The 21338-nt window shown below is 40.7% G+C and overlaps 1 protein-coding gene across 16 annotated transcripts in view; it reads left to right on the forward strand.

The window, feature by feature from the left end:
- The window catches only part of UNC13B (unc-13 homolog B), a 216109-nt gene that overhangs the window by 68123 nt on the left and 126648 nt on the right, over nt 1-21338 (forward strand). For 12 of the 16 annotated variants that reach the window (XM_042804534.1, XM_042804537.1, XM_042804538.1 and 9 more), the window contains 3 exons: nt 1489-10122; nt 11742-12068; nt 14211-14301. In XM_042804534.1, the coding sequence (XP_042660468.1) occupies nt 1489-10122; nt 11742-12068; nt 14211-14301 (9052 nt within the window). The remainder of the gene's footprint in view (nt 1-1488; nt 10123-11741; nt 12069-14210; nt 14302-21338) is intronic. The other 4 variants (XM_042804550.1, XM_042804546.1, XM_042804549.1 and 1 more) reach the window with 1 other exon arrangement.

The raw sequence follows: 21338 nt of genomic DNA on the forward strand, positions 1-21338 counted from the left end.
TGCAAGCAAGAAGTGTAGTAAGTGTTTTAAACTGTATACAACAGGGCTCATTTGAAGTAATTAGTATCTTTCCAAATAATGTAAGTTAGATAATACTGGTAGAAATGAAGCACTAAGCCAGAAGTAGTGAAAATGCAATGACCTATTTCTTTTTCAGGTTTATCCCATCAGTACCATATTGGGGTGCCCCAGGCAACTCTCAAGGTGAAGACTGTTGTATTAGCAGTATCCATACAATGCTCATATGCCCTTTGTCCTTTCCCTTCTCTTGCCCTGCTCTTACGGGGTCAGGGCATGCATACCCTCATGCTCCTTGCTTCTCAGCAATGAATGCTGAGAGTCAAAGATGCTTTGTGCAGCTGCAGAAGTGCATCTTTCAGATGAGCATTTTGATTTTTTTACATCCACTTTCTACCTGTTTATGTAGGCCGGCAGAAACTCTTGTGAGATTTAGGTAAAGAGAAAGCTTTCTTGCTACTAGGCTTCAGGTGGTTGAACAATTGAGATAATCCTTCTGATCAAAGGCTAGGAATTAATTCCAAAATCCCAAGGGTCATTTACTTGGGTTTCTAGGAAACTTCAGATTGCTTGATAGCAAAGCACTAGCTGCTTTAATCCATTCTCCCACAATGGACACAAAGAGATTGCTGGATCTGTTTAGATGCATTATAAATGGGAAGTGCAGATCCTCAAAAGCATCTGTAACTTACGGTGGACTAATATTCATAGCCAGTGTTTTGTTTTGCTCTCTGATCCAGTAACAGCTCTGAGGATCTTCATTCTGTGTTGATACGAGTCCCCTGAGGGCACTAACTGCAATGAGAGCCCTCCCAGCAGAGAAGAGTGGTGGTGTAGCTGGAGCTTCTCATGCTGCTCATGTGCACTGTTTGCATTTTGTCCCGTATACCTACTTCACTGGAGTCCAATGCCTCCTGTGTCTTTGCGTGCAGTCTCTGCTCTGTAGCCACCTTTGGGAGAAATGAAGTGCCTGTGTGCTTTATGAGTACTGCTAAAACAAAGTCAGCAGCCTGGAGTGACCGAAGTGCACGCACAGCATAGTGGAATGCTGTGTGTAGGCACTGTATCTCAAAGTAGTCCTGTTACTGTAATAAGTGACTTTTTTTCAGTATGCCTAAAAAAGTAACAACTTGTACAGCCAAGGCTGTGTGCCCTTACTTGATCACGAAAAGCTGTTCTTCAAACAGCCATTTCTAAATTTTGTGAAACTCTAACCGGTAGAATATCATAACTCATGCTGCTTCTTTCTGACTGCTTGACTGAAATGTAATGGTGGTAGGTGGGCAGGTTTTCAGTTCTATTATCTCTGAACATTTCTCATTTTAATTTTCCTTTATTTAATGTATGTTTTTTCATTACTTCTTTTTTTTGTCTTTTTTAGAGCTTTTTAAAAAACTGTTATTTTCCCCTTCCTACTTTTTTTGCTGCCTCTCTTCCTTTCCCTCCCACCCTCTTTATTTCTCATCTTAGACAAGGATCCCTAGATAGAAACGAAAGAGTCAGGATCATTCCATTTAACTCTGAAGATGGAGAAGAAGAACAGGAGAGTAACTATGAAGATCTAGGAAAACTGCTAATAGAGGAATTCTTAGAAAAGAATCATAAAAATAGAAGTTGGCAGGAAACAAACATAAAGATGCAAACTCTCTCCAAACCTGAAAATTTCAATCACGATGAAGGATCAAGGTGCTGCCAAAATGTGTGTGTGGAGTCAGGGTCAGTAGATGTCCCTAGGTATCCTCAGGAATATGATACAATAGATAGGAGAAGAAAAAAGAAGCTGCGATACAATTTTGAAGAGAGTGAACAAATAAGCCTGCAAAGTAATGAAGGTCTGCAGTTTCCTGGGGAAAAAACGATTTATTTCAATGGCGTGGCAACTAGTTCTGAACCTAATGATGGTTTCCAAGTATATAATGCAACTGGAAAATATACCAGCAGCTCTGAAAGTAAGGAACAGTTACCTGATTATCCCATCCTGCGTCCGTACAAAAATGGCTTAATGGTTAAAACTGGCAAGTTGCCCAAGCAGGGAGTGAACCATGAGGGCTCACTGCACCTCAGTAACAGTAAAGACATGAAACTCATGGGGATGCCAGGTAACACTTTTGTGCCTGTGGATATCCTTGAGGAATTTGACAGCAGTGCATCTGATGAGTTACAGTACTCGCCTGTTTCAGATGATGAAATGGAGGAACTAGGTACACTTTCACAGATGTGGTGTGATTCTGACATCAGCCATTTGAGAGACTTCACTGTTAACTACCCTGAAAATCTGGGCTCACAGTTAAAATCTAGCTGTGATAAAAACCACAAGACTAAAGAGATCAAGCAGGGCCATTCTATGCAAGACTTAGCACTGTCTCCTGTTGAAGAGCCCAGCAAGGAGTACATAGACACGATGGATGAACTTCAGTGTCTGGTAGAGTCTGTTTCAGAATACTTGGCCGAAAAGGAGGAAGAAATCAGCAAATTCAGTACATTGCCAGAGACGAGAAAAAATGTTGAGAGTATGTCACCGAAGCAGGATAATGCTAATAATTCAGTGGAAAGTGGGAAGACTGAACAGACCAAACATCCTGCTCCAGAGGAGAGTACCAAGGGCAAATATGAATCTCTCCCAGACTTGTCAGGTGTGAAGAGTACAGTGAATTCTCTGTTCAGCTCTTTCACTGAAAAGGTGGGGTCAAGCACAAAACATCTCACAGCCTCTGTTGAAAAGCTTGTTTCGTCCACTCCAGAGAAGACAGAAACCAGAAACTCATCAGAAAGTGGAATCCCGAATGTATTTTCTAGTAAGTCCCAAAGCGAGAGTTCATCTTCTGGAGTGAGAGCAGATAATAAAGCTGACACAAAGTTCTCCATTCACTCTTTGCTACCATCCCAGGTGAGTGGTGATAAAAGAGCCCACAACGTAAACTCCAGCAAGCCACAAACCACTGAGATGGACAGTCACGCTTCTGCACCACATCTCCAAAAATCACAAGAAACTACTGCTGGCAGCCAGCAGAGCCAACATTCGGTTATGAATTCTGTACTAGGCATGTTGAATCCTTTAAAGATCTTCTCTGAGAAGGAAGTGCCAAAACAAGAAGTCATGAAAGAGGAGCACACCAAAGAGGACAGCCATGCTGTGAACATTGATGGGGCAAACAGAAATGAGACACCATCTGGACAGACAGCAGTCAGGACCAGCAGTGTTATTCCAGAGATACAGCTGAGTGAGACTAGAAGCGAGGCAGAAGTGAATGCAGATAGCACTTCTGTGTCTTCAATCTTTGGTAGGCTTGCAAACTCAGTCAGTTCCTTCAGTCTGAAAGGCAATTTTGATGGTCTCTTGACTCCCAAGCAGCAGGACGTGCCACAGAAGCAGTCAGATGTGCATTATGTCACAAATCAGCCAGATGCCACTGTGGAAGGGGGTGCGCCCACTGCCAGGGAACAACCTTCTGCAAATTGCTTAGGGGATCAGCATACTACGGGTCATGGACTAGGAAACAATCAAAACAGAGGTAATGCAGTACTTAATTCACAGTCACAAGATCAGGGTACACCATCTGAAAGCATTTTCAGTCCACTGAAAAAGTCTTTCAGTCAATTGTTGCTTCATACTACTGAACAAGAGCAGAAAGAAAGTACATCTGGGCTTTTTAAACGTCTTAAGTCTGAGGAAGATATAAGACAAAATAGTTCATCAAATGAAGAACACTCATTTCCTTTCACTGGAAAACTTCCTTTTTTCAGTGGGTTGGGTTTTTCAGAAAAGCAAGGACAAAGGAATGAAAAAGGAGGCTTTATTCCTTCATTATTTAAATTTTCTTCTGCAGAAAATCTAGCACCTTCACAGCACCAAAGAAGTCATGTGAGTTCTAGTGGCATTTCTTTGCTTGAAGACAAAACCAGTAATTCAAAAAGTGCCATTTCATTAAAATCTAGCTCTGTTCCAAATTTATCAGACCATAAAGAGGAACACAAGCAAACAAAAACCATGAACAACGAAAACCTATCTGGTGCCCAAGTCAATAGAGAAAAATACCAGGAGAGTGCCTCTGCTACCTGTAAGGCTGCAGGAGATGAGCAGAGAACTAAGACTACTCAGGAAGAACCTAGAAACTTAAAAGGAAGATTGACAAAAGAAGGACTAAATGCACCAGCCTTAAATGACATCTCAGTTGAATCCACCTCTTCAGCCAGAGGGCCAGAAGCTTCAAGTACAGATGATATGCAGAAGCAGCACACACCAGGTTTTCTTTCAGGGTTTCTTCGCATTTCTTCCCATGAAAACACAGCCACTAATCAGGACTTGACTGTTAAAAGTGAGAGTGATGGCCAGAAAAGCACTTCTCCTGGATTGTTTTCTGGTTTATTTAAATTAGCTTCAAGTGAAAATGTATCTGAATGTAAGCAAGAGAAGTTGAAGACAAACTCTCTAGGCTTCGTGAAGCTTTTTGACAGAGGTGAAGATTCTAGCCTGGAGACAAAACCCAGCGACTCTGGAATGACTTCTGACATTCAAAGCAGCACGATAGAAAAGCAAGAAGCTTCCAGCTTCTTAAAAAATCTCCTGCCCAGACCAAAGGAGAAGCTAGATAATGTGAAAACGATGGAATCTTCCAAAACTACTGACCACCTGTCCAGTGCAAGAATAAATAGAACAACTGAGCCCCATGTTCCCCACTGCGGGCATCCTGTGTTCCCTGATGTTCTAGATCCTCAAGACAAGATACAGGACTTATCTGGAAAGCCTGTAAATAACAGGCATATCCTTTATCAGGATGAAGAATCCGGAGTTTTTACAACTCTCTTAGACAAAGGATCAAATGAATTTCTCAATTTGACTAATAAAAGCTGTAACCTTACAGAGCAGTACTCAGCTTATCAGGAAACAAGAAGCCATTCTAGCTTTGAATGGGACTATGAGGTAGGAGAACTGGCTGACACTCATAAGATAGCAGTACCGGTTTACTATGTGTTAAGCCAGAACTCTGTTCCACCCCCTCAGTTCTTGAACTGGCCTGAAAATGATATGGCAGTGAATCTCTGTAAAAAGGATGGAAATGCAAATGTGATGGATTGGCAGACTAATGCCAATTTTGATGGACAGAGTTTAGATTTAAGTGTGATGTCATATGAGTCATTTGATCAGTTAGCGTTTCAAGATGTTTGTTCAGAAGAAAATGATGTATGGACTGCTAATTCTCTCAATGAAAGTTATAGTAACTTTCCACCATTTGAAAGAGATGGGAGTTACTCGTTCGAAGAGTTGCCCATGGATTTAAGCTGCTCCTCTGGCTGTGATGGGACTGTGTATTCTCTAATTGACCAAGAAACGTTAAGTATGGATGAGAACTTTGTGTACATATCCTGTAGCCAGGAGTATCAAGAGTGGCTAATGTTGCTTGAACAGGGTATGTGGTGGCCATCAGAAGATGGTGACTGTGGATACTACATGTACAGTGATAGCCAGTATGTGTATTCGTTGCTCACTGATCCCACTGGACAGTATGTGTATGTGTGTGCTCCTGAAACGTATTCCTACCTGGACTGCTGGGATTATAATTTTCAGATGGATTCCATTCCAAGAACTGTGCTAGAAGACAACACAATTGCTGTTTGTGGTTTTAAAGTCCCTCTTGGCAGTGAAGATGAGCTATTTTGGTTTGCTGAAGAAGAGTCTTTAGATGATGATACAACAAATAAACCTCTGGATTTGTCAGTAGCTTTGCAGAGAAGCAATCAGCTAATGAATATGAATTTGGAGACGTTTTCACAAATGTTTGAAGAGTCCATTTATTATCAGAGAGAGCAGCCATTAGACTTCTCAGGTTATAAACTTCAAAAACTCAAAGTAGATTTTACACCTGAGAAGGAAACCTTGAATTATTCAGAGGAGTCACCACTAACCCTTGATCTCAGAATACATTCCAGAGTGGCTTTTGATAAATCACTGAGTAAGGAAGTCCACACCAAGGAATTGGATAAGGCTGTCCCTGTGACAACTACTGGGAGTGGGTCATCAGGATTCTTTGGTTTCCATCTGTTTCAATCTGCTCCTAAAGCTGAAGAAACAGTGTCACCTACTGAAATAGTAACAGAAGCAAAAAAGACTGAGGAAGATAAGAAAACACCAGTGAACAAAGTTAGCTCTTTATTTTCTGCTTTGGGTGGACTAATTGGAAAGCCTTCAGGTCCTGACCCTGTTACATCAGAAGATCCTACCTTGAAGAGAACAGACACAAAGTCAAAATCATCTGAAAATAAAGCTGATGTTTTATCACTTGCACCAAATAGAAAATTAGATGAGGCACGAGCAGGGCTGAAGTTTCCTGCTACAAAAGAACAGAGAAGAAATGCTTCATCAGAACTTAATTTGGAGGCTGCTAGAAATGAAAAGCCAGAATTAAATCAGAATGAAAACATCCATGTTAAAAAAACAGGATTAACAAAATCTCAACTGCGCGAAACTGCTCCAGATGGCAGGCCCATACACGAAGAGAGACCTGTTAAAGCAACACCAAATTCCAGGCATCTTGAAAGGCATGCAAGTGTTAATGAACCTAGTCAGTCACAGCCAGATCAGAACCAGACAGGCACTGAGCCTGAGGAGACATTATTTAAAAGCGCTCTGAAATTGTTCAGTCTTGGAGAAGATTCTCCTGCAAGGTCAACTGCCAACACAACCCAAGGTTCTGGATTTTTTGATTTCTTTAAAACGCAAGTAAGCAAAGCACCACAGCCATCACCAGATTTGGAAAAAAATCAAAGTGATAAACCAGAAAAGATGATACAGCCAGAACAGAAGGCAACTTCCAGCATCTCTTCACTGTTTGGATCCCTTGGAGAGCTCTTTAAAGTGGAGGCTGTGTCTTCTCAACAAACCTCAAGTACTGTGACTCCGCCAAAAAACAATAGCAGAACTGTGGCTGAGTCAAGACAACAAACTGAGAAGTCTGGGGGTCTTCAGAGTGCTAATATTCCATGTCTGTCCTCTACCCCTAAGGAAAGGGTGAGAACAGAAGGCATGGCCATGCAGGTCTCTCCTAGCCCTGGTGTGCAAATGGAACAAGGAAGCAGAAAAGCTGAGAAGTTGTCTCCTGAGAATAAAAAAGTGCCTCCTGGAAACTCTTCACAGATGCCAATGGGTGTACGTCCCAAATTAAGCCAATTGAGTCAGTCAGCTGTGCAGCAGAGCAGCATACCCATGGTTACACCAAAGCAACAAGGAGGAAACTGCTTAGGAGGCACAGTTAACCAGGCAAAACCAAAGCCAGATCAGACATCTGAAGAGTCAGGGTTCAGTTTGCCGTTCAGCTTTCCTGATATCACAGCTTCAAAATCACAGCCAGCACTGTCAGTCAGTAGGAGCATATTCTCCTTCTTCACTGGATCAGATGAGCCAAAGCCTTCAGCACCTGCTACTGCTCCTGCTAGTGGGAAGCAGCAGGAAACTGAGGGGCTGTTTCATCTGCCCTCCTTCTTCTCCAGTGGTCCAACTGCTGAGAAGAGCACACCTCAAAGAAGTACTAGCTTTAGCTTCTTCAATTTAACATCCTTTTTGGATGAAAAGCCACAAACTGCTCCAGAACAGGAGAATAATACAAAACCAGCTAAACCAGTGAACTCTAAGCCATATGTGAAGCAAAGTATTTCCACTGACTCTGGTGTCAAACTCAGCAGTTCTGCCAGGCGACAAGATGCGGACAATAAAAAAGAAGTTGATGATATTATTGCAGCAGTGACTGGCAAACAAGTGTCTAATAACCTCATGATCCCAGAAAATAAATCAGAAATGCTGACAGTGGAAAATGTAGAAAGTGCTGCTCAGATAACTGAAGAGAGAGACCTAGAGAAGCTTCCACAGACTGACGACACTGCAGTAACCATTTTAGCTGCTTCTGGTCCTTGCCTTCAGACTGTTTCCTCAGAGGCAGAAGATGACACTTTGGGTAGCACAGGGAAAATGGACAGTTCTGCATTTCCTATTAATAAAGAAGAGCCTTATTCTTCAAAAGATCAAGCTTCTGAAAAGAAAGATCATAGCATGGCCTTAGGTGATGAAATGGATACCCAGATTCTAAATGACTTAAATATTACAAGTGACACAAAAAATGAAGCGGTCTCTGAAGAAGTAAGTGTACAGCATGAGTTGCCAGAATGCAAATTACCTGAACAAACTCTTGGTGACAGGTTGCAACAAGCACAAGAGCTACACTCCTCTCCTAAAATGCCAGAGGCATCTAATTGGCAAAACAAACCTACAGAATCTGAGAGTGATAAATCAGTACTGGATTCTTCGGTTGAAATGTTTTCAAGCTTCATGACAAAAATGAAACCACCTAAAACATTTTCTGATTTCTTTTCCCAACCTCAACCTATGGCACCTCCTACTGCACAGAAGAAAAGCTCCTCTTTCTTTAGTTTCACATCCCTCCCAAGTGGCCCAGCACCAGCTTTCACAAATGATCTCTTTGGCATCTTTAAAGGTCCAAAAGAATCTCCAAAAGAGATGCCTCCAAAATCTACCTCTAAACCTCAAAGCAGTAGTGTAAAAGATGTCACTGGGTCTGTTCTAGCAAAAGACTCTAGGGAGACAGGAAATACAGCTGCAGCCAGAGAGTCTAAAAGAGATGTCACGAGCTCTCTGAAGGAGGATATATTACCTGTTTCAGCAGAAGAGAACTCCACAAAAGAGTCTCCTATGAAAACAGAAACTGAGGAAAATAGGAACTCAGAAACTTGTAAAGAGGAACCTTTGAGGATCACTCCAGAAACGGTAGTCTCTAGTGAAAATCAAGCCCCTGAGTTTTTGCATTTAGATAACGAAGGACAACACTCTGAGTTGGTAGATACTAAGCCGTGCCAGGCTGATTTCAATGATGCAGTTGATGCAGTGCAGACTGAGGTCACTGATCAGACAGATGTAAATACATGCCAACTAGATGTGGGGTCTTCACCTGTAACAGAGGAACAAACTGCTCCTCCTACAGACAAGACAGCCATTGACATCCTTCAGACTGGCTCTTCTGATGGGCTTGACCTGGAAATGGAAGCCCCAACTGATAGGGCACACACAGACCTTTCCCAATTGGATGAGTGCGCTATACTTGAATTGGAGCCTGCTGTTACAGGGAATCAGGCCAATGCTGGTATTGATCAGCAAGACATGATCAGTTGTAATGGGAGAGAACCTACAGCTCCAGCTGATGAGCCCAGTGTTCATCTCCTCCAGCCGAATGAAAAGAAGACAAGTGAGGTAGAACAGCAAACTGCTGAACAAGAGAAATATTTAGCAAATGATGAGGTGCCTGCAGAAGGGATTGTTCCCAAATATGACTTGAAGAAACAGAGTAAACCTAATAACATTCCTCCAGATGCAGACAGTAGTAAAACAGTCTTTGAAATACCAAACATGCCCAGTTTGCCAAAATTTAGCTTTATGTCATCTGCTGATAGTGGAAAGCCATTTGGGTCATTCTTCTCTCAGCAGCAACCTTCTGTTAATAAAGCAGGGGTGGATCAGGGCCTCATGTCCAGCTTTAAGAAACTTTCTTCAACTCTGTTTGAAGGAGGGAGTGAGGAGAAGGTGAGTAAGCCAGAGAGTGCCCAAGGAATTGTATTTGGGAAAAAAATAGATTTCTCCTTTCCCTGGCAAAAAGACAACAGGGAGGCCTCTGCCAAAAGGGAACCACATGTACCACCACAGGCTTTGTCAAAACCAGATGACAGGGTGTTAGGAACAGTCAGTTCAAATGAAAACTCAAAATCTGCAGCCTCAGATCAACTGACTGATGCAAATATAGAAGTAAACTTGTCTTCAAAGCAGCCTGACTCTATGGACAATGAACTTGCCGAAGAACCATCTGGTGCAAGCCCTGTTGATGATACATCCAGCAAAGAACTGGGAGAGAAGTTTGATAATAAGTCAGAAGATCAGCAGAACGTGATTTCGGGTAAACTGCAGCAGGAAGATCAGGCAGAAGAGTACACACCAGACAAGCCCGAACTGAAAGAAACTGAGCTTGATTCTGCTCCTAATGGAGCAGTGCTTCATCCTAGCATGCAGGCTGCTGCTCTGAATAGTGTGGAACAACTGGATGAGAAAAGGCTAGTTACAAATGTGGCATAATAAATGGTTTCACGTTTTTGACCATTTATAATGCAATACTGCAGCAGTAGATATTGGCCTTGATGTCTGATGTTTGTAGATCAATCCCATCCCTGTTTGTTGTCAAGTGTTTGGAGTATTACTGATAGCTGTCACAGAGGATGTGGTGAACTGAGGTCACTAGTTATGTAGAAGCCCTGAGATCATTTTCTCACCATTTCCCACTCTTTTTTCTGTAAGTGTAATTGCATTTCCCATGTTCTTATACTCTGTTGCACTGATTCAGATCCTTTTAGTGCTAATTTCATTAGCCTTTCAGAAGTTCCATTCTTTCTGTGTTAATTCTGATGCATACAACTCACTTTGCTTTCTTGTTGAGTGATAATTATGTTGTATTTGCAATGGTAAAAGTAACAGTATAGGTAGAATGTATTGGAAGGAATGTGCATTTTGTTTTCAAAATGCAAGGCAGAGGATTTTATTTTTAGAGAGAAGTCTAAGTTACTGCTGATGTATTATAGAACAAATTAGGCTCATTTCACATTACTGAAGATTTTAAAACATTTCCAGAGATATCAGTGAAGGTATTCTAATGCTTGCTCTTCTTAAAATCTGTGCAAAGGTTGTTTTGTGCAGTTAGGAAAGCCACTAGAGGAAGCTATCAGTATTTCATGAGTCTGTATTCAGTCTTGTGCATGCATTAAGTTACAATTGCCCTCAAAAATCAAAACAGACACTTGCTAAATGTATATCTCTGTGTGATGTAGGTGAAACTTGTGCCTCTGATTATACAGTTGCAACAGTGCACTCCCAAAGCTTTCTATCTGGCTTCAAATTCTCCTAAGTGTGCAAGTGAGAGAAACATTAGTGCTGCTTAATTCTTGGCTGTAGTTTTCCTGACTGCATGATAAATTTCTGTCCACTGTTTTGTGTGAGGCTTCTAGGAATTCAGTCCTGGAAGTGATGTCCTAAATCACAGAGTTCATACCCCTGTGGCATTGGTTTTCAGTATTCATTTAATTCTCAAAAAAGCTCTATTAGTGAGACATGTAGCTTCCCTTTGAACAATTGTTCTACTTATGTAAAAAGTTTTTAGTTGATAGTCTTGATAACCTTAATCTTGACTGCAATGTATTTTATCATAACAGTATAATATATATAAAAATAAAGTTAACTTTAAGTTAACCGTACTTTTTAACACTAGTCAGTTTAAATGGTCATGGTAAAGACCTTAGCTGCAGTGAAACTGCAAAAGACAGAAACGCTTCCACTCTGAATTGCTATGTTTCCATTCTTACTGCTGTTTGGTTATTAGAATATCTTCATTGACAGTTTCTGGCTGATGTAAAGTGAAAAAATAGGCAGTTGGTGCAAGAAAGACCATTGGCCCATATAGTCTATATACTGGTGGGCTATGTGTGAAGTATTTCTACTCCCTACCAAAGTTTTGAGGCTCGGAATGCTAGATCTAGTTCAGGGAGCATAATAGTTAATTATGACTTCATAACACATCTTTTCAGGAATATTTAGTGTCCCACGCAGTTTGTTAGATGTCTAGATTGCTTTGTGTTTCTCTAAGCCGCTGTTTTTTCTAATGGACTTTCTTACTCTCTTATAGTCCTGCTGGCAGTAGTAGATATGACTCCTCTTGTAATGTCAGCCAGGGGAGCTCTCACTTAAGTGAGCTGGACCATTCCCATGAAAGTGCCCATGGCTCTGAGCAAGAAGATGATCACCAGGAAAGAGAGTCGAATCATTCCTACTACAGCTCAGGTAGCTACCAGAAGAATGATCAGTCATGGCTCAGGGAGCAAGAGGAGCCATGTGGTAAAGGAGAGGAGGAGAAGGTCTGCGAGGCAGAGGAAAAATGTGCAGACCATTCTGCAGCTAAGTTACCTCTGGAACTTGAGAAGCCTAAGGATGTTGGTGCAGCACCCCAAGTGAGGTAGGTGAAACTACGACTAAGTTCTTTTCAACTAATTCAAAGAGGATTCCTCTTTCTGCTGTTTCCTGGGGCAAATTACATACATTGTTCTTGCAGCCTTCTCTAACAACTAACTTGATGCCGCTGATCTGTGAAACATCTTTGTGTGCAGGACCAGTTACTTGTGAGACATGGGCTAAGCTTAAACTATGGATGCTATGCATGTAAAGGGGAATGTCTGCTAGTACTTTGAAGCTCATTTGTTGTATTTTCTGTTTCTGGTTTGATTAATGTAGTCTGGCCCAAAGATAGCTGCTTCCACTGCTTGTGTGTGATCAAACTTACATGTGAGCAACCAAGAACTACATATAGTTATCATGGTTAGAGCTGCACTAGTTCTTTCCTTGTGTAGTAGGCTACCACAGTTGGAGCTAGTGTTTATGTAGTTGTAGGTTGTAGAATTACAGTACGAACAGACATGTTGCTCTGACTCACTGTGGCAGTTTTTCTTGTCCTTGTACTTGGGCTTTCCAAGCTGTCAGCAGTATTGAAGACAGTCTTCAAAAGTATTTCCGCTAAGTTTGGGCAGTAATCTGCTGGATTTTGTACAGGTTTTACAGGAATTTCAAATTTCACTGCTTAACTTTGGGAGTGACTTTTTTCTTCTGAGGTATTCTAGTCATTGCAGCCGCTAGCATGGATATGGTTATACTTTCATAAGTGTGAGGAACTATTTTGATCTGATTCAGTTAGATCCATGGAAAGATGTCTGCCTGTCTGTACCCTTTAGAGGGTGCAGCTGGTGTCACTGTGCTTATATGAGAGAATTAACCACAGTAGTTCTTGTGTAGGCAACCCTTACACTAAGGATGAAAAAAGGAAAACGAGACTAGAAAAAGTGTTAAACTGTTTTTAAACTCTGACTCACTTTCCTCTTCTCCCTACAGAGCCACAGGAATCTTGTCCCAGAATGGCTGGCCTATATTTGTTCACAGGGAAGGTTATTCACATAGTCTGTTTCAGGCTAATTTAGGCATCTATCTCAGATACTCCTGCATCACTGGCTCTCTTTCTCTCCACTCTCTGGCAGTGCTTTCCTGTCTCCATGGAGTATGCATGGAACTGAGCTCTGAGCATTGATCTTTAGAGTTGCACCTGAGCTAGATACGTAGCATGGATGCATGTTGCTCTCAGCTGTGTTTTGTTTTATTTTTTTTTAAATACTGACAGCAGTGCAGGGTGCTTTGCAGACAAGGAAGGAAGTTTGTTTCAGTGACTTGCTGCTCAGCAATATACAAAAGAAGGAATGCAACCTAAGGCCCAATGTATCATGAGATTAGGGGATGTAAAATATACTGGAGACACTGAGATGGAGCATTGCTGCCAGATGCACACGCCCTCTTGAAAAACTGTAGGAAAAGGTAGTGAGAAAGGTGCAATGAATGGGGAGAAACACAGCTGAGCCCTGTTGCCAGTGTTGCCACTAAAGAGGGACTATAAATTTGTTGCAGTAGGGATGAGTAGAAAGAGGCAGTGAGTGGTTAGAAGGGACCTGCAACAGGCAGGGATTTGGAAAACCTTCCATCTACCTCTTTGTGTGTTCAGTTTTCATAGAGTCATAGAGTGGCTTGGGTTGGGAGGGACCTTAAAGATCATCTAGTCCCAACTCACCTTCCCCCAGCCCAGGTTGCTCCCAGCCCCGTCCAACCTGGCCTGGAACCCTTCCAGGGAGGGGGCAGCCACAGCTGCTCTGGGCACCCTGGGCCAGCGCCTCACCACCCTCACAGGGAAGAATGTTTAATGACCCCTTGTCCTGTCACTACATGTCCTTGTAAAGAGTTACAATACCAATGTGTTGAACTGGCTTGATGAGGTCTCTTGGACTGCTTTCCTTATATTCTGACTGACATCTTGCTCCCAGGGCTGGATTGTATCCTAGCTTATATCTTTCAGCTCATCAGTTTCCAAGACTGTTCCTGTGTATAAGGAAACCTCTGCTTTAGCCTCTTACTTCCCAGAGCATGTGCAGGGCTATGATGACTGGAGCCTGTTGGTTACTTCAGCTTCTGGAGCTGAAGCTGTGATTACACTGTGTAACATTGAATCTTTAATGCTACAGGTGAGTGTTTTTCATATAGTGATTTTCTGTTTCTTGCCTTTAAGATACCGTGGTGACAACGAGGCACCACCATTTCCTCCAGCAAGAGCCCATTGGATTAGAGCCATTAGCAAAGTTCGACTGCGGCTTCAAGAGGTAGGATGGAGTATTGCTCCACTCCTTCTCTGTGCTACCTGGGTTTTAGATCTGTGGTATAAGGTTTCATTTTTTTCTTCTTTGTAAGACACCTCTTACAGTTTTGATGTTTTTCAGACAAAAATTCAGTCAAATATTTTGTATAGGACTGCAACATACTATGATGGTCTTAAAGCTATCTAATTCTGTCAAACATTTTGAGCGTCATTGTGTGGAACTAGAGATTAATATTAGAAAAGATGCAGAAGCAGAGAAATTAGCTCTGAATTTGTAAATAGTAATAAAGTCTGAGACTAAATGATGTGTGTTAAACTGTTCGAAATAAAGACTTTTTCTCAAGGCAACTTGAGGATAGCTTGCTAGCTTAGTAGGAGTTATCTGTATTATTTGTCGTGTGAAAATGTTCCTTGGGAAACTTGATATCAAATATTTTTATATATACTAATTGAAAGTGGGTGTATAAGAAGTCTTGGTATTTCCATCTCATGAAAGTAAGATTTAAAAATAAATAATCTTGATTTGGAAAGTCAAAAGGAAAAGGTTGTGACATGTTCTTCAACAGTATAAACACTCTTGTTTTAGAAAACAGCGATTAAGACCCAAAAAGTTGTTGTGTGTTTTTTTAAAAAAAAAGTCTTATGCTTTCATCCATCTGTGTTCCTACAGAAAGATAACATATGGTGTTCATATTCTATAGATGATAAACTATTGCTTACTACCCAAAGTGCAAAATTAATATACTTCATTTAGAAATACTATCTTCTAGAGCTCCCTTGTTTTTATAATAAATTATTTTACAGTATCTATCTATCAGTAGCAAGACTTGCTTTCTCTTCTGGATTTGTTGCAAATTTTTAGGATTTTTTTTTTTTTTTTTTTTATCTGGAGAGGCATCTGAAGAGCCATAGCAGAAATAGTTTTCCCCTTGGCTTATATGGATTGTAAATTCTTGCCCATTTAACAATTACTGTTTTATTTCACTTCTGACCAGAAGGGATTTGGGTCAAAACTCTCAGTATGACATGGAAAGTGAAAATTGAGAATGCTACTAGTATCTAAGAAGAAAAGGAACTTCTGTTGTGGTTTTGTAGAGTATTGAAGCAAAACAGTTCTGTGCCTTATTTAAAACAAGCGCACAAACGTACTAGAAGGGGCAAGAGAGTCAGTGATGCCTTTCCCTGGATATCTTTTTTTTTTTTTTTTTTTTTTTTTTTTTCTTTATTCTTTAGGAGAGCACAAGGTCCATGAGGTGGTTCAGCATCAAGCTCCGTGTTTCTGCTGAACTGGAAGGAAGACTTGCTTTGAGATGACTGTTAGAGAAACACTAGTTATGATAGCAAAATGGCATGATTTGCTTTTCCTTGACCACTCCTAACAGCTATTGATCCAAAATTCCCTTAAAACAAAAAACATAGGAGATAGAGATTTGCTGTAGCCTGCTCCAGGGCTTAGCTGTCTCTGTTGTCCAAAGGCTTTTTCTAACCTCTGCTCTAAATATCTCTTGTGCCATATAAATCCATGTCTCATGATTAGGACAGGTAGTAAAGGAGCAGAACAATTCCCTTCCTCTCTGGAATAGTGAAGGGCTGCTGCAAAGAGAGGATGAAGCCCCACACACTCTTCTCATGTTCACTAAATGACCCTTTTTCTTTTAGCCTTTTCTTGTCAGTTTTTTTTTTTTTCAGTCACTCCTTAATCAGCCTTTATTTATTTTTTTCCCCCTCTCCTTTCTTTATTTTTCCTGAAGTTCAGTGTCTAAATCGCAATGTAGAAACCCATCTGAGAGCCTGCTCATGTGTACTACAGAGCAGTGAAGACTTTGTTCTCCAGGCTGTGATCCTGATATCCCAAGATATCAGGTATCCTGCTGTGATAGTGCCTTTATATTGCAGACTAACATTGATGCATAGTTACCCTCTTATCCTTTCCAGAGCTCAGATTCCTTCTGAAGGGCTTTGTCAGTTGTTCCCTAGGCTATATTTGTGTTGGATTACAGTTGAATATGGCTTTGCACTTGTTCTTACAGAATTGTTTTTTTCACTCCTTAAGCACATTGCTGTCTATCTCTTCCTGCTCTGTTATTCCTACAAATTCTTAAGTTGTATGTGAAAAAGTTGTGTAGTACCCAGGCTGCCAGGCTGTGTGTTACCAGAGGTGCCTGAGGGACCCTGCTTGATGCATTCTTTGAATTTAGTTACACTGAGTGTAATTTTTTCCAGTGTGTTTGCATCTATTTTAGCAGTTTCATCCAGACCTGAGGATAGAAAACTTCTACTGTTCTTCTCCCACCTCTAAGACTAATTTACCTTGTCATAGAGGGAAGTGAAATGCATTTGACACAGTTCTACTCTTGATGAAACCATGGTCGCTGTTATTGCTCTCCTTATGTTCTAGAAGATTTGCAAATAATTTGGTTATTTGTTCCAGTCTTCAATTCCCAGGATGGGGAGGGAGGAAAAAGTCAGTGCTTTCATAATTATCTAAGTCCTCCTCTTCCTATTTTTTACTTACAAATGCTTGCTTTGCCCTTTTAAAATCTTCAAATTCTTTTTCAAGTTCTTAGTGCTTTGTGATTTTTCAGTGTTGCAACCTAGTGCCTGGAGATGAAGATTTACCAGGGCCAGCTGGCTTAGAAATAACTACCTTATCTGTTTCCTTGCAGAATTGTTTTCCTTTACTGCAGCCTGTTTTTTATAACTTGCTAAGCTTTTTTTCCTTTTTTTAAAAAAAACCAACATTAATTGTCAGCTGCCTGACTGCAGTTGTCCCTGTCAGTGAAGATCTGAAGCAATTAAGGCATCAAATGTTCCAGCCTTCTTAATGCCACCTGATGATAGCTTTGTCTTCCTATGAGTAGCAGCCATGGTTCTTTTGTTGTATTGTGTGTTCACTGCTAGACATTTAATTTTGTGCTTCAGCCTTTTGATTTATTTCCTGTGCAATCATGCTTGTCCTTAAAAACTTTCTCATGAAGAGAGGGGTTCAAGCCCTCTGAAGAAGAGGACAGGTCTCACTGTATGTCCTTTCCTTCCTCTTCACTGGGATACCTTGTGATTTCTCTGTGTTAATGTTGTTTTATTAACTGTTAACAATTTCTGAACTCCCTGGTCCTTTAAGCCTGTTTCTCATGAGCTCTAGCTACTAATTTTCTAGGTTTTTATTAGTTTGTGTTCTTGAATTACAAAGGTGTTTTCCTAGCTTGTCTAATTCCCTTCCTTGTAAGGTATCAGGAAGAGTCACCATTTTCTCAGATGCATTTACATCCTCATTTCTCTTGGTACTTTTGCTCAAATCTAGAAGAGCATCTCTGCTAATTGCTTTCTGCACCTTGTGCATCATCAGCTTATTCTTAGGCCTTATTTGAAAGTCAGTGATACAAACACAGACTATCCAGAAAAGTATCAGGATTTTAAAGGTCCCTGTGATAATAGTCTAACCAGGTGATTCTTGGTGTTGGTGGTTAGAAAAGGTCATGTCTTGTTTCTCCAGTCACCCTGTTAACATCTTCCTACCTTCCATCATTACCTAGAAGCTTTCCAGTGGACTATCCTTCTCATCTGTTCCAGTGCTTAGAGCAACTGCTTATATGCTTATTGTTCAAAGCAATGTATCCAGCTCTTTCCATGTACCCCTTCCTCAATGTGCAATATAATTTCATTAATACGTGTGGAGATCCAGCTCACAGATCTGAACTGCTGGATTTCTGTCACACAGGCTGATGAAATTGTTCTCATGACTCTTAATTGTTAATGATCTGGCTGAAATTTGAAAGGGGGGGGGGAAAAAAAAAAAGACACCCAAGAAGTTTCCATATGTGATGTGATTATAAATCCCCTGAGCAATTCAGCCTCCTACCTGGGAAGACATTAATATTCATGTGAATAATATACATACATCCTACAGCACCATGAGTCAGAGAAATGTAGTATTTTAATTAAGACTTGACAGTTATAAAATGGCACATAAATTTGTAACTGTGCACGTTATAAAAGCTTTGTGGTAGCATACATGTTTTTTTCTTCACTTCTGCTGTTTTGCTTGTTCTCCTTCTGTGTTTGTGAAGAGGAAACTTAATTATGCCAGAATCAAACTAGAGTTTTCAGTCCCGAGAGGAGTGACTCAATAATTCTCACCTTCACACTGAGAGCTTTGTCTACAAAGAGGGATTAATTGATAGCTCGTCTGCTGCAGTTACTCTGTGGGAGCTTCTTTTCCAGAACAGCAAACACATAGCTATTGCATCTTCAGCTTACAGCCCTCTAACTGAAATAGCCTTCAGCTAGGGACATGGCCGTGTGACTTAAAATTACACAAATTTGAATCCGGAATTTTGTATAACAGAAGAATGGGCAGACTGGTGAAGAGCAAAAATTCAGTTATATCACTAGATTGTCCCTCTCACCAGTTCTTTCAAGCCTATTTAAGTATTAAAGGAGGATGCGGGGTCTGGGATTTTATCCACTTACATTGAATTTTTTTATGGGGGAAAAAGTCTTATGCACCATTTTCCTCTTTTACATCAGGAGACTGAATACATCAATTTACTTGTTTTCATTTCAAAACAAAGTCATTGAAGTAGTGTTCTCTCTTGAGTTTTTTCTTCTTCTAGATACCATTTTATACCAATTATTTTGATTTTAATCTTTGTCTTTCCCTGCTGAATGTCAATAGTCTGTTCTTTTTCACTGCTATGTAACTACATCATATAGTAAGGTGGCAGATGTAGTTCATGGTGTTGTTATCCTCTCGTCTTACAATTATCCAGTTGTATCCTCAGTCTTATTTTCCCATGCCCCATAGCTTCACAGTCAGCACTTCTAATCAAATACCTACAAATATTTAAGAACCATCAGGGTCTTACTTTTTAAAGCTCTTGTCCAGGGTGGGTGTTGTATTGGTGATTTTGGAGTGTGAAGCCGTAATTTGATTTTGAGAAAGCAAGTTGTTGGTGCAAACCACCATTGTTCTCTATGTAGCTGTGAGGTGCCCTGAAGGGTCCTTTCTGGATTTCCACTGTTAGTGAGGAGAACAGCAAGGCATTAACTGGTGCTAGTTTTGGTTCCTAGTTTGATTGTAAATTATCTGCCTGCCCCAGCTCCCCACATGTGAATCTGGGCCACCTGATCAGTAAAACCACGTGCTGTACACCAGTACAGATGGCTAGTGCCAAGACATGCCTGCTTTGAGCCAGTCACCAAAAGATTAGGAACTATTCCTTTCCACCTCTCATGAACTGCAGTCTGTGCAGTAGTTTACTTTTGGCATTTTATTTCCCTTAAGCTTTGTTGCCTAGGTGTCTTCTTATCAGTCCCGTGAAGATGAGTAAGCTCTGAATTTTCAAAGCCTCCTACACAGTGGCAAAGAAGCAAACTGAAGCTCTGTGACTCTAACAGAGAGTTACTAGAAACTTCTCTTGATACAGAAAAAACATTTCAAGTTAAATGTCTTCCTTCTTTTCTACCTGTTGTATTTATGAAGGTTATCTTCAACCTCCACTGGAATACCAGCATTGCTGATCAAACGTCCCAGGAATCAGGGTTGGTGGGGATCTCCAGGACACCCTTGTGTTCATGAAATTGTTGTTCCTACACCAGAGAGGAGATCAAGTCTATGTAGGGAAGGTGAGATCTGAGGGTCACTGCCAGCTGTAGTGCAGTCTGCTGTCAGGTGCCTGTGCTTGCAATGGCAGTCAAGTGCTTTCTGCATACCTTATCTATAAAATGCATATGCGGCTTTCAGATCCCCTAGGGGTTGCACAATAATTATTTAGAAAGCATTTAAATACAACAGTAATAGAGGTTGTAGATATCATAGTATATCTCCCTATGCCATAATCTTACTTCCCCATGTTGCATCTGAGTTTGCAGACTAGCAAGTCTTGTGGGACTCCCCAAAGCCCTTCACGGCTTTCCCAAGGCTGCTTTAGTGCAGAGCAATTCCTTGGTGCTTGAACAGACTCTGTCTGTTGTCACTTCTGGTTACCTCTGTGCAAGGGAAGGTTCAGCTGACATGCTGTATTTGGAGGAAGAAAAGCTTCTTTAATCTCTGAGTGGCTTAAATAAGACACCTGCATATTTGCATCTCTTTGGAATAAAATGCATGTTTATTTATCCTTACTAAGATTCTCTGAGACCTACTATAATTTTTTAACTTGCTTTACAGTGAATGTTCACAGTTGTATTACAGCAAAGAGATAATCATTTGTATGTACACACAAGAAAACAGTGTTGTATCTCTATTAGCTGATGTTGTAATTTTTGAGTAGCTTTTTGATAACCTTATCTCCAGTGGGAAAAGTCAGCAGGCTTGCCCTTTTTAGAGTAGTTACTCTGAAATTAAGAGAAATGGTCTCTTATGAAGCAACATGCTGGTCAGAAATGCTTTTCATAATGACCACAGCAGCTAGAAGCCTGTTCATTTGCTAACAGGATTTTCTGCAAGCTTCTCTCAACATATCAATGTACTGACACTCAACTTCTATTCAGCTCTGCTAAAAAACAGCTTTGGTGTTGATGGTCTGTGTTCCCTGACACACAGGACATCTGTCCCCTTCAGTGACAACAGATTTCCTCCATACCTTCCTGTTGCTGGTTAGAAAAAAGCCAAACAAATTTGGAAAGTTTTCTTTGTTGCAGGAGTTTGCAGAGTGGATAGCTAAATTTTTATAATGCTCTTTTACATTTTCACTGCAAGCTTCCTGTGGGCTTGCAAGACTAGGGGTTGTCTCTATGAGAAGGCAAAGAATCCTGACATGTTATTTCTTTTACTGATCTATAGTAGTATTCAGGACTATAACTTTGATTCTTTAGTTTTGTCTTGTAAACTCTACATATCTATAAGTCAAAATTCTTATGAAGCCTTTGAATAGGAATCCAATTGTAATTTGCTTTTCTTCCAAGGTTTATTCCATTGATTTCCTTGAAAAAAAAAAAAAAAAAAGGGACTGTTTTTGTGCAACATCTGGGATATAGTTTACAAATACAGGATGTGCCACAACCAGGTGCTTCTCTTACTTTGTGCAAGCACTGCACATTAAG

The sequence above is a fragment of the Tyto alba genome, unplaced genomic scaffold (genome assembly GCF_018691265.1).
Source record: "Tyto alba isolate M040663 unplaced genomic scaffold, T.alba_DEE_v4.0 Super-Scaffold_42, whole genome shotgun sequence".
Classification (NCBI taxonomy): Eukaryota; Metazoa; Chordata; class Aves; order Strigiformes; family Tytonidae; genus Tyto; species Tyto alba.